General features: G+C 46.0%; 2 protein-coding genes across 2 annotated transcripts in view; both read right to left on the minus strand.

The window, feature by feature from the left end:
* The window catches only part of LOC103604638 (SPARC-related modular calcium-binding protein 1-like), a 27782-nt gene extending 22107 nt beyond the window's left edge, over positions 1-5675 (minus strand). The window contains exon 1 of the mRNA XM_008589216.1: positions 5513-5675. Within this exon, the coding sequence (XP_008587438.1) occupies positions 5513-5675 (163 nt within the window). The remainder of the gene's footprint in view (positions 1-5512) is intronic.
* LOC103604637 (protein Shroom2-like) overlaps positions 3716-13534 on the minus strand; it is a gene marked incomplete at its 5' end in the record, with an annotated part of 14226 nt that continues 4407 nt past the window's right edge. The window contains 2 exons of the mRNA XM_008589215.1: positions 3716-6214; positions 9231-9500. Of these exons, the coding sequence (XP_008587437.1) occupies positions 5948-6214; positions 9231-9500 (537 nt within the window). The remainder of the gene's footprint in view (positions 6215-9230; positions 9501-13534) is intronic.

Here is a 13534-nt window from a genome sequence, read left to right on the forward strand (position 1 = left end):
TGCCTAGGTCACTTGCTTATGGCCTTACAACTAGGAGGTGACAGAGGTGGCTTTGCTCCACGCTCCCGACACTCTAGTGCCACTCCATCTTAGTAGGCACCAGTGCCAGAGCCCATTGGCAGTCCGAATCTTCACACCTCCCTGTGTCCATACTCTGCCACATGACAGTATAATTTCTTCCACTACAGAGGGGGCGCCTGTTCACGCCCTTCGACTCTGGGTTAGGCCATGTGATGTGCTTTGGCCAGTGGAAGGTTAGCAGGTGTGATAGGACCAAAGCTGTGACCAGCACCTTTGTGGAGGGGCTTACTGCTTTGTGCATCTGCCCTGGACATGCCCAGGCCAGACTGCTGGTCCCAGGAGGAAGATGAGAGGCACACAGCACAGAGCCCAGCCTGGGCCAGCTGATGACCCACAAATTCACGAGCCAAGTAAACGTTTTGCACTGTACACTGCTGAGATCTTACAGTTATGCAGCATTACTGGGGCAATAGTTAACTGATATGACCTGTGTCCCTGACTTTCTCCTGACTGCAAACTGATTGGCCTTAACTAGACCAGCATAAGTAAATTACACACAGATAACCAATAGCACACTATACTCAAATGGTTTAAAATAAGAATCTGACATATGGCGAGGATATTCTGACTCTTTAAAAAAAAAAAGCTGTAACACTGATCAAAGCTGTAACATAAATCAAAGACATGCTCCATTCACTTGAAGAGACAGTATTTATTTTGTTACAGTCAAGCGGGACAATCTGTTGATAGGTAAGTGATGAGTCGAGCCTGAACTCTGTACACATTTGCCACGGTGGACTGAAGGATACAAGCCACAGGCCACACCCCTGACCGAAATCGCACTGCACAGGCATTCCACACCTGTGCTAAGACACAGGGCGAGGGGTCAGCCTCCACCTCAGAAAAAAGACAAAAAACAAAAAAAAAAAAAAAATCATCTTTACAACTAATAACAATAAAAACAAATATTCACTGAGTAATATGTGCCAGGCCATAGATGAAGGGCTCTATTTGCCTAATCTCTTTGCCCACATGAGGTGGGCATTATTATTATACCCATTTTGTAGACATAGAAGCTGAACTTTGGAGAGATTCATGAATTTTCCCAAGTTTACTCAGCCAGGTGAAAGGAGGGCTGGAGATTCCAGTCCAGAGCTCTGACAGTCAAGACCAACTTGCTAGCCTCTACACAGATTGCCTCTAACTGTGCTCTCTAGGAGGAAAGTACATCTGTGTTTACAGTGAGTTCTTCCAGCCAGTCGCTTTGCAGACTACCCCAAATCTGCTGCATTCAAGACCAAGTGTGTTTGACACAGCACAGCTTCTGAACCAATGATATCTTCTCAGCTTAAACATACCACAAATCTTGTACCTGAGGATTTTTCTCTCTTTGCCTCAGAACTGGAAAACTTTAAACCAAATTTGTAACTCGCCCACCATTATAGAACCATAAAATGAATGACAGTAGCTAACATCTATTTGACTATTTACCATGTGCCAGACTTGATGATACGGATTGTGTCCCCCAAGTTTTATGTATTAGTAGCTTGATCCCCACATTGACTGTTAAGAAGGTGGGAAATCCTATTATGATAATTGAAAGGTGGGGCCTTGAAGAGGTGATTAGACTGTAGGACTGTGCAGTAGTGAATGGATTAAAATTGGTGGTCAGTGGCGTGGTTCTGAGGGCTTTAAAAGAAGAGCACATGAGAGGTTAGGCTGTCTTTGCTCAGCCACTGTCTGCCATGTGAGACCCCTGAGTCACTGTCACCACCACCAACACCCTCACCAAATGTGTTCCTGGACTTTGGACTTCCTAGTCTCAGAAACTGTAAGCAATAAATTTCATTTTCTTACAAATTACTCAGTTCCATGTATTATGTTATAAGCAAGAGAAATGGACTAATATGCTTGGTATTAGGTGGTTTATTTGTATTAACTGTTGGAGTTTGGATGTGTTGTCCCCTCCAAAACTCGTGTGGAAATTTGATCCCCAATGTGGCAGTGTTGTAAACTNTGTCCTTCTTAGAGTACCCTATGTATAATGTCCACATCTCATTCCTGGTGCAGGTGGCACTAGAACTGCTACAGGCATTTTGGGGATCTGGCTGAAAGCTAGTAGAGTTGGGGATAATATAGCTTGGGTTTAGTGGGGTACATGTATGTGAGTTGCTGCACTTAAGATGCAGCATATACAAGAACACACACACAACGCATTTGCTTTCTTCTAGTGGACATGCAGAAACATTCAGAATGCCTGTACTTGTGGGGCACAAGCTTGTGGCAGCAGGGCAAACAGGTCTGAAAATGCATTGACTTGTTTGCTGTGTCCCCACGTCTCAGACTGTGTGTCAGCGTACCTGTGTACCCGACACATGCCATCTCGGTGAAGTCTGACGGGTCCACACCACAGAGCAGACAGAACTGTCACCAGTGCAGTACATCAGCCTGAACACACAAGTGCTCAGGAAGAAACTCCTGCACACTATCATCCATGAGTTGAGGTACCTGCAAAATGGCCATCTGATTATACAACCGCATGACCTAACATCACAGCAGCATCTAAAACTGCATTTGAATTGCTCCTGTGTACGAATTTCTTGATCATTTCATTAACTTATTTTGGCAGCTGGCCAGTGCAGAGATCCAAACCCTTGACCTTGGTGTTACATTACACTCTAACCAACTGACCCAGCCCAATTTCATCATTTCAGAAATCAAATAAGTCAGGCTGACATAGCCTGGTCGAATGGTAGGAGCCAAAAATAAAAATGTGTATTTGTCTGCTTTTTAAAATCTAATTTGTTGTGAATTTTTAAAATTTGAAATATTCTCCAACCTAATTTTGCATTATTTTATTAAAAACTGTCCTCCTACAATCCCAATGGTTTAACCTTGAGGTCCCACAAATCTGCCCCTTAGCAAAAGCATTTCTAATCTTATCAACCCAGAAGAAACCAACTGGCTCTCCAGTGGTTGTAGCGTTTCCTCCAGCTCCAGACTAGAATGAGAAAACAGCATTCACAACTCGGACAGGGCTTCTCTGAACCAGGCATTGGTTCTATGAGCACTGACACGCATTGACTCACGTGATCTCACAGTTCATCTCCAGTTTCAGGAGAGGAAGCTGGGCCCCAGAGTGCCTAGGTCACTTGCTTATGGCCTTACAACTAGAAGGTGACAGAGGTGGCTTTGATCCACACTCCTGACACTTTAGTGCCACTCCATCTTAGTAGGCACCAGTGCCAGAGCCCATTGGCAGTCCGAATCTTCACACCTCCCTGTGTCCATACTCTGCCACATGACAGTATAATTTCTTCCACTACAGAGGTGGCGCCTGTTCACGCCCTTCGACTCTGGGTTAGGCCATGTGATGTGTTTTGGCCAGTGGAAGGTTAGCAGGTGTGATAGGACCAAAGCTGTGACCAGCACCTTTGTGGAGGGGCTTACTGCTTCGTGCATCTGCCCTGGAGACATGCCCAGGCCAGACTGCTGGTCCCAGGAGGAAGATGAGGCACACAGCACAGAAACCAGCCTGGGCCAGCTGATGACCTACAAATTTACGAGCCAAGTAAACATTTTGCACTGTACACTGCTGAGATCTTACAGTTACGCAGCATTACTGGGGCAACTATAGTGCCCTAGTATCTTTTTAGCAAAGCACATTATCGTCACAGCTGTCCTGTCTGTTCCTGCTAGCCAGACATTTAAGAGGCAAACAGGAACAGACAGGACAGCTGTGACGATAATGTGCTTTGCTAAAAAGATACTAGGGCACTATATATTGCTATGTATAAGAGAAAGTCCTAAAAAGACATCAAAAGGCTGGGTACAGACACACGAATTATTCACACTTTACATACATATCATCAAAATGATCACAATACTGTACTTGAAGGGAAAGAATCACAGGTGAAAGCTTTGTCTAAATTAAAAACAAAACATTCTGAAATCACTTCGGCTGTCTCCGAGGAAGCAAGGAGGTCCATGGACAGCAGCTTCAGCTTTTGTGACGTGACCAATGTTCACAGCAAGGGACTGCCAGCTGGAAAGGAGCAGGACACTTCATTGGCAGAGCGGGGATTTTCCAAGTTAGAAATAGCTTAATGGAACAGGAAGAAACACTTGTGAAAAGACATTTATCCTTTTTGCATTGGTAGGCTGCCAAAAAGGCGGTGTGCTGCCTGCACTGTGGAAGCTGGCTGGTTCGGACTCGGCTCTCTGCAGCGCGCTACCGACCGCGCAGTGCCTCGGAGCCCAGCCCAGCCCCTCTGGCTCAGGAAGCGTGGATTCGGTCCTTTAAGACATCTGTGAGCGTGTGCGTGAACGCTTTGGTAAGGTTGTGGTCACTGCTGACAAAGGGAAATGTCCCCACCTGCTGGAAAACTTGTTCTATGGGATTAAGTGGCAATGAGGATTAAAACAATCCCGTGATAGAACAGATGCCCTGTTATTATACTACCTCGACATGAAGACATCGGAAGGACTGGCTCACGACTAACCATGCATTTAATTAGATCAACATTTTTTTGAAGAAACACCCAGATCTACAATTATGAGATAAAATAAATTATAGCCAAGCCATCGGCAGGCCGTTGGACATCTTTTCATGTGCTTACTTGCTATGCGTATGTCCTCTTTGGTGAAGTGTCTATTCAAGTCTTTTGCCCGCTTTTTAATTAGGCTGTTTGTATTTCTTACTGTTAAGTTTTGTGAGTTCTTTATACATTCTGGATACAAATTTTCTTTGTTAGATACATGATTTGCGAATATTTTCTCTCTGTCTGCAACTTGTCACACGGAAACTGACAGCATGACAATGTTTTTTAGTGAATCAGATTCTCTTTAGAATTTTGCCCTTTCAACCAATGAAAAGGATACAGAATCTTTAAACTCTGTGGAAGAAAAAGATCAAGTGTAGGAGTCATGTAGTCCACTGGACCTCGGGACAAAGAGAGGGAGGGGTCTCACATTATGTGGGATGTGGCCCTCACGGCATGGTAACAGATTCAAGGAGGCAAAAAAGAACAGTAGCCAGTTATCATTAAAGACCACAGGCACACAAAATAAATGTTCGGGGGGGGAAGTAACTTAAGAAACACTCTCTTGGTCTTGGGAAATAGATGGCTAACAAGCACATTATTGCGGGACACACCTTTAACAAGTAATTTATCATTTAAACTGTGATGTAGGGTGAGAAGCACTATTTGTTTGCTTGTGTGTGAATGTTTTAAAGCATGCACATTATTTAAGTGGTGACTTTAATCTTAGAATGAGTGAGCCCAACACATAGTTTGTTCATTTCACAGTTGTTTTTAACCATTAGGAAACTTTTAACTTTTCTTTAACCTTTTTTTCTTTTTATCTTTCCATTATTAATAAATTATCATTATCATCATCATTTTTGCTGGGTCAGAGAACATCATTATATGATAGAGACAACGAAGACACACACTGTTGAGTGAGCAGGGACTGAACGTGGCAGCCACACCTGATGCATCACAAGAGAAGACATGCACACCAGGGTCTCCACGCTCATGCACCTTGATACTCAGTTGCCTCCTGAGCTGTGGGTTCAGTGTCTGAAGAGGAGCAGCAGCTCTCCCACTGGCAATGACCACTGCGGGCACCCGGGCCCCGCCCACAGCCTGCATGGTAGCAACTCACCATTCAGCAGAGCCCGGCATTATGGGCAGCTATGGTGAGAGGAGGACGGCTGCGGGTGAGACTCTCTGCTGAGTATTCAATGGGGAAACTAAAAGATTAAATAAATCATCCTAAAAACACAGAAGTTATTGCTTTTCTAACAGTCACTTTGCTATTGGAGGATCCTCTCTGCAGGATATAAATACAGGCTGGGCTTTGCACTTGCATCCTTGGGGACAGAGCTTGAAGCCCCATGTCCGTCCTCCACCGGATGGATCTCTTATTTGCCTCTCTCCGGCTGAAGGCTGTCGGACAAGCACTTGAGCTGCTCCTCACCAAGGTGTATTTTATCCTCCAGCTCCCGCTGCTCGATGATGAGGGCTGACTTCATCTTCACAAAGTGCTCGTAGTCTGCGAGGCTGTCCTCGCCGAGATAGCTGGCCAGGATGTCAAACACTACGCGCTCACGGCGGTCCAGGTTCTCTTTGAGTTCCTTCGCATCCTCGTGCTGCTGGGTGAGGACTCTCTGCTTCTCGAGCAGCGATTGCTGTTGAGAGAGAGAAAAACAGACCTGCTGAGGACCAGGACTAAAGCAGGGGCTCCGGCCAGTCCCCTGAAAACACTGGCAAGTTTTGAGGCTGGTCCCATGGCCAGCCATAACATCATCGATGGAAACCCTGATGCCACCAGAGATCCCATGAAACCCACACCAAGTATTTCCAGTGGCTCCAGCCCTAGCTGGCCAGGAGGCCACTCATGGACCACCTGAGTTTCCTCCCACCTGCCTTGAACAGTTAACAGAAATGGCGTGAGCAGAAGAGTAACCAAGGACAAAAAACAACAGAATCCTGAGGTGCTCAAAAGGGGCAAAGGACACAGGGATCCTATTTTTGTCAAAGCTCCTTCCATGATAACACTGTGGGAAAGTCAGCAAAAGGAAAATACTCTAAAGAAATGCCAGGGTGGGGTTTCTAAACCTCCAGGCAGGAGGAGTCTGTGAGTGCATCTGCAGACGGGACACAAGAGGGAACAGAAGGAGGTGGGAGACGCAGGTCTGTGAATGGGCATCCGGGGATCAGTCTCCTTGTTCCTTACAAGTGTCCCATTCTGGGGGACACAGATGACCCTGTCCCCAAAGCATGACACAATCACTCTGCCTTGTAGAACACACATCCGGTTTTGCTAGAAGTTCCAGGTTGTTTTTTATTAAATTTGTAATTAAATCACTTTAATAGTTGTAAAATAAATGTATTTATTTAAAATGATAACTGTGATCTAAACCAGATAGGATTAGAAGGATGAGGTAGGTCATGGATTCTGAAAACAATCCGCTCAGGGGCATCTTTTTCTGTTTGTTTTGTTCATGTTTTTATTATTATTTTAATTGATATGTAATAATTGTACACATTTATGGGTACAGAGTGATATTTTGATACATGTATACCATGTGTAATCAAGTCAGAGTAATGAGCACACCCATCACCTCAAACACTGATCATTCTTTGTGTTGAAAACAAAATCCAAGTGTAATGAAATCTAAGAAAGGAAAGAAGAACATTCAGTGTCTTCACAGGCAGGCTGGTGGATACCAGGCTGGAGTTCCTGATTTGCATCTGGGCACTGGGACAGCCACTCTGTTATTCTGCCGCTCTGCAACATCTCGGTGGATGCTACTCACAGCCACCATGAGCACCCAGACTGCGGCGGACTTCGCAAAATGCCAGGCACACAGAAAGAGTTCAGTAAAGAGGAGCGATCAGTAAACAGTGCTGAGATCAGACACTGCCCTGGTGCACAGCTTCTGGGAGGCGCCTGTCACCGCACCGCCTTACTGAGCATCCTGCCCCCTTCTGTGGAACACCTTGATCTTTAGGCATGTGTGAGACAAAGAGAGAATATTTTCATGGATAGAGGCAAGGCAAAGCAAATTAATTCCACCCCAAAGGGAAACAGGTGAACTGTTTCTAAAAATGCGGTTCAGGCTTAAAATAGGCCGGGCTCACCAGTGCCTGGAAGCTGCTGAGATGGAGGTCAGGGTGGGACACCACGTGTCCATGTCTACCCACGTGTTCACTGTGTAGCCAAAAAGACTTTGCAGGAACTCTTTGAAAACCTGACTCTGCACTTTTTACCTGCTTCGCACACCTGTGTCTGACAACCGATAACTCTAGCTTCCCGGCATCTCGGCTGCCTGTCGTGGACAGTCTCAGCCAGTGTTGGCTATGCTGGACACCAGCCCCTGCAGTGCACCTGGATACGGAAGTGGCGCATGTCCCTCAGGTCCTGGGAGCTGAAGCTACGTCAACTACACACAGCCAAGGCAGGGAGCAGTGCAGCCAGGCTTCTTTCAGGAGGTGCCTTCTCAGTGTCCCGGGCTTCTCACCTCTGACACTGCCCCAGGGAAGGAGTGAGGGCTCTAGCCGGGCACCTAGGAGGACCCCATACTAGCTCCCTCCCTAGCACTGTGATTCCTTTCTACGTAAGTCTTTGTCAATTCCATGAACAAGGAGGGCAAGAGGGACAAAAGATGAGCTGAACTGACAGTTGCAGAGACGATCCTACTTTTTTCACATAAATCCATACTTTCAGCAGTTACTTTTTCAATTATGTACAAATAAGTCTCTCTGTCCTGTTCATGTTATTTTCCTATGTTCTTTCGGATAAATTTGGCAAGGATGGCAAAAAGTGCAAAATGGAACATGAACGTAAGGGAAATAGGGGTGCATCCCCCAGTTACTTAAGGTTGAAACACTCCTGTGGCAGGGTCCATGGCCGACTGCAGGAGAGCTGCAGTCTCAAAGCCAGCACCATGAGCTCTCTCTGGGCAGCCTGAAACCAACCTCACCTGGAGAAGGGTGGGGAGGGCTTTTCCTGCTCCCCTCTGACAGCAGTGAAGATGTTGTATTAATAATAAAAGATGATCATTCTGAAGGCCTATTATGTGTAAAGAATGAAACTAGATGTTTTACTGACATTTGACCTGTAAAGCCAACAAGGTAAATATTATTTCCCTTATTTTGCAAGTGAGAAAACTGAAAGACAGATCCTCTGAGAAAAGTCTCAAAGTGGCACACCTTGAGAATGGGAGAAAAGCTGAAGTCCTTGGATTCTTTCCAGACTGCTATCTATTTATTTATACACACACACACACACACACACACACACTCTCTTCTTAAATCAGAGCATCAGTAGCAATACAACATCATCTATCACTGAGCACTTACCATCTGTCAGGGGGTAGGAAGCTCCATTTACGGACTTACACGTGGTTAAAGAAAAGTTAGAAAGAGATTGTTTTCCAGAAAGGGACCACTATTAGTGATGATCAGTGGAATTATCAGTGGGAAGATCCCAGCAACGCCTCACTGTATCTTCCTAGCATGTTTTTCCCTCAATTAAAAGCAAAGAATGGGAGTGTGCACTGGACTTTTCCATAGTATCTCGCACTAGGAGTTGGGCAGGCCATGCAGAAACTGAGCCAGGCTTCAAGAAGCCACCTTTCACAACACCCCATGAACAGCCTTCCCAGGGGACCCCTGATTTCCAGGTCAGTCTGCATATACCCGATCTCCAGGAGAAGGGCTGTCATCCAGATTGTTCAGGGCATTTTCCACCCGGGCCAGGCGGCCTGACAGCGACAGCAGAAGGTTCACCACTTTGTCCAGGTCCCCGATGAACATGCGGAATTTGTCGAACTCATTGGGCTTGCAGATGTCTTTGGCAATGGCCTCCACCTCATCCCCCAGTGCATTGTTGGCCTGGATGTCCTCCAGCAGGCTCTCCCGGGCTTCCCGGAGCACCTGCAGCTTGTGACCAATGCTCTCGATGAGCTCCTGCTGTTGGGGACAGGGCAGCACAGAAACATGCATTAGGTCTGCCCCACCCTGTGCCAGAGCTACCTCCACCTCTGCACATGCCATCTGGCTGGACATGGCCTGACTGGGGGAAAGGTCACTTTAGCATCATCAAACAACAGAGGATTTATGAGACTAGAGGAAAGAGAGTGACTCCTGGTTAAATTACTGGCATTTATTTTTTTTTATTTTATTTTTTTTCCTTTTTTTTTTTTCGTGACCGGCAACGGATCGCAACCCTCAGTGTCGCGCCCGTACCGGACCGGGACCGGCCACGGGATTGCAACCCTCGGTGTTAGTCCCGCACCTCGCTCAGCCAGTGAGCGGCCAGTCTGTATGTGGGATCCGAACCCTCGGCGGGAGCGCCACCATGCTTCCCAAGAGGCGCACTGTAGCAGTGCGCCACCGGGCCGGCCCAAATTACTGGCATTTAAAAATAAAACACAATGGACCTATTTTGTTCTGTTAATGTCTTATTAGATGATGCTAGAGTGTGGCCGCTGGTGCTACTCAGCTCCCACCTCTGTCTCTGCAACCAGTCCTGGCACCTTTGCGATGCCTCCCACTTCATCCTTTGGGAGTCTCCAATTTAAAAACTTACACCTAGAGAATGATTGAGTCTTATGTCTAGTACGGAATTTCATGATTAGAAAGTGTCCTCTACATATAACCAGCAATTAAAAATGAAAATAAATAAAGGGGTGCCAATGAAGCTAAAAAACAGTCTTTTAATATAACCTACTGATTTCAACTTGACCAAAATGCAAATAAATGACTTAGTCTGTTGTGGTAAAATATATAGATTCTCCTTCTTTGTCATTATATTTGAGAGAAATTACAGGGATACCTCAAAAGGAGTGCAAGGGGCAGGACTTGCCCTGCAAAAACCATGTTCTTCTGATCAAGGCCATGCTTCTGCCATTGAATCTACTCTCAGCACGTGTCACTGGGTGTTTGCCTGGACAGGGTGAACTAGAAAAAACCCAGTTTCAAGAGAAGTCCCCCACAGCCTCGAGAGAGCTCTCGCTGCTGCCAGCCCTCCTGGAGATGCCCTCGGCCACACCAGTCTTTAGTCTTCCATCTACCACCAGCACGGTGTCCCCAGATCTGTGATGCCAACACATGATCTGGGTAGCATGTGGCAAAAGGACTGAAAACTGAACAGTGCTTGGGTGCACAAACCCGAGTAAGCAGTAAACATCTCATGTGAATATGAAATTCCAGTTAGGATTTTTAAGGTTAGGACATTTTAAACAATGTTATCACAAGTGACATTGTTTATGTCAAGCAGATCCTCGGAAATGGTCCATGTCATCACCCCTCCCTGGGGCAATTTACAAACTCTGCTCCCACAGGGAGTCCACAGGGCTCAGCAGAGAGGAGGCACATGTGTGGGACTCGACAGACACAAGGTCAAAGTCTCCTTTAAGCTCTCTAGGCCACACTGTCCCATAGCAAAACAGGGGTAACAGCAGCCACTACCTTGAGGACTGGCATGACGGCGAATGAGAAGACAGCATGCTAGTGTTAGCCCAGTGCCTGGCATCGAGTAAGCGCCTGGTAAGTATCAGTTATCAACAGTGGGAGCGTGGGAAGAGGAGCAGCTGCCCCAATCTCATGAGCTACAATCCAGTACGAACGACTATCCCGAGGACTATTTCAGCAGGAAGAGTCAATCAACAGCCAGAAAAGATGTTTCATATTACCTGATTGCATAAGGTCTTTGTCTCACACCAATACTTGTAAAGAGAATCTCCACCTAGCGTTCATGTATCCAAAAAAATGTGAAGATATGAGCTCTACTCAGGGTCCTGCATCCTCTAGCTCTCCAGCAGATTAAAATGGTAAGCAGTTTTATGATCCCCACTGCTGATTAATCTGCATGGTTTTTCTCCTAAGAAACAGTACACGGAATTTATAAACTATTTTGGCTTTTCGAGGTCAGGTTGTAGTTGCTCAGAATGTCCAGATATTTTCTTCCCTTATGATTTGAAAAATTTTATGCATCTAGATTTCCTTTGTTTTCTCTCAGAGCGTGTGTGTGTTTTACCTACTTATCTGGACAGGTTTTTGTTTTTTTTTGGTGGTTGGCCAGTACAGGGATCCAAGATTGTTTAAAGCAGCTTTGAATCCCACAGCTGTGAACATGGCTGTATTTTAGATACTCATCACTTGATGAAAACAACAGAAAATAGAAAACAAGGGTGGAGAACTTCTGAAATTCTCACCTGACACCAGTCCTAACCTGAGTGAATACGTTAAGCCATGTAGATTACGGTGGCTATAGGAGGAATCAAGCCAGCACGCTCAGTAATTTTTTAGTGTCATTATTCTTCAGCAATTACGGTAATGAAGATTTCATACCAGTGCACGAAAATGTGCCTTTAAAACCTACTTCAGCTGAGCTAACTTGAAATTGGACACTCTAGAAGGAGTCCAGATCCCTTTATACGTCATATGCAAATTTTTATTAAAAACATCTTTCCCCTCTTTGTTAAAGGGCCACTGTAAGAAGCACAGACTTTCAAAGATTTTGAGACCCGTGCAGCCCAGGGAGGCACACACATCAAGGGCTATCAGCACACCTGGGGTGCCTGTGGTTTCACCACTGTAGACCGTACCTGCCCATCCGCCCCCATCCCCAGAGCCTGTCCATTTATTCCTTGCAGCATACGGCATTCCAGATGCAAGGATAAGATCTGGTTGTGGCAGAGGCCAGACTCTCACCTCTCCATTTGCATGGGCCAAGGCTGCAGGATTGAGATCTGGGCCATTCCCTTCCTCCACCTGGGTCCACCCCAGCCACCCACCTTCTGTTCCATCCCACGGGGAAACAATGTCTTTTCTCTCTGGGCCCTGTGCCTGCCTCTTGGTTCCAAGTAAAAACCATAATCTTCAGAGGTCCCAAACTCAAACCAATCGGCTATCTTCGGTTCTCCTGAAGAACCCTCATAACTTGACCTGGGTGGTGTCTTTTCTGGGCACAGTCCACCTGAGCTGCCCAGGGGAAAGAACACATTAACTGTCCTAGCATAGCACTTCCCACTGGCCACCGGAGCCCCCACCACCTCATGGCATGGGGCCTCCATGCTCTTGCCTCTGTCCTTAGTCTTCTCCTAAAGCAGGGGGTCACCTGATTTGGTCCTGGGCTCTATGACCTCCCAATGGCACTGTGATCACAAGTTGCAGTCCCTCTGGGAATGTTGGACCCACATCTGGCTGCTTCCCCAACAGCAGCTGCAAAGCAGGTGACCAATCAAGTCCCCATCTGCACTGAGGCCACCTTCTCCAGCATGACTCCACCTGAACACACTTTGCAAAAATGTGTGATATCAGAAACGCGGGGATGCTGGAAAGAAGGTGGAAAAGATAACACAGGACTGACCTCTTTGTCAAATCAAGCAAAGAAAATAGGACCCACCAACACCACAGAGAACTGTGATGTGTGGCATTTGCTTATTGAACTAGAAATGTAAGCCTGCTGCAAGCTCACAGCAACTATTCAGTCCTGAAGCAGTCATTTCTGGTGAGATCCTGAAGCAGGTGCACAGAGCCGCATGGGTGAAGGTGAGCAGCGTCGGGGCACGCTGCTCCTGAGTTCATCCCATCACGGAAAACAAGACATGCGTGTAAGGAATGTAGTTCTCTACAGCTGGGGTGTGCCTAAATTAAAATGGTCCAGATGGTACAGTTCTTCTGGCTTTATGAGGATAAACTGGAAATACTTTTGATATTTTTTTAGATGAAAATACAACCAGAATAAAACAGTATCCTGAGCCAGAGAGAGGGCCTCTAAAAGTCCCTACAACAAAACCCTTACTTTTCACTTGTTTTTAATCCCTTGAGCCAAAAACTTATTATTTCTTAAATTGAAATAATTTTCCTTTACATATATTATGAGGCTCAATATTTCCTCCAGAACACGTTTATCATAATTGAAATCAACCAGTGGTATTTTTTTTTTTTTGTCTTTTTCCGTGTCCAGCAACGGATCGCAACCCTCAGTGTCGCCC

Source organism: Galeopterus variegatus, unplaced genomic scaffold, assembly GCF_000696425.1.
Source record: "Galeopterus variegatus unplaced genomic scaffold, G_variegatus-3.0.2 Scaffold5297, whole genome shotgun sequence".
In the NCBI taxonomy this organism is placed as follows: Eukaryota; Metazoa; Chordata; class Mammalia; order Dermoptera; family Cynocephalidae; genus Galeopterus; species Galeopterus variegatus.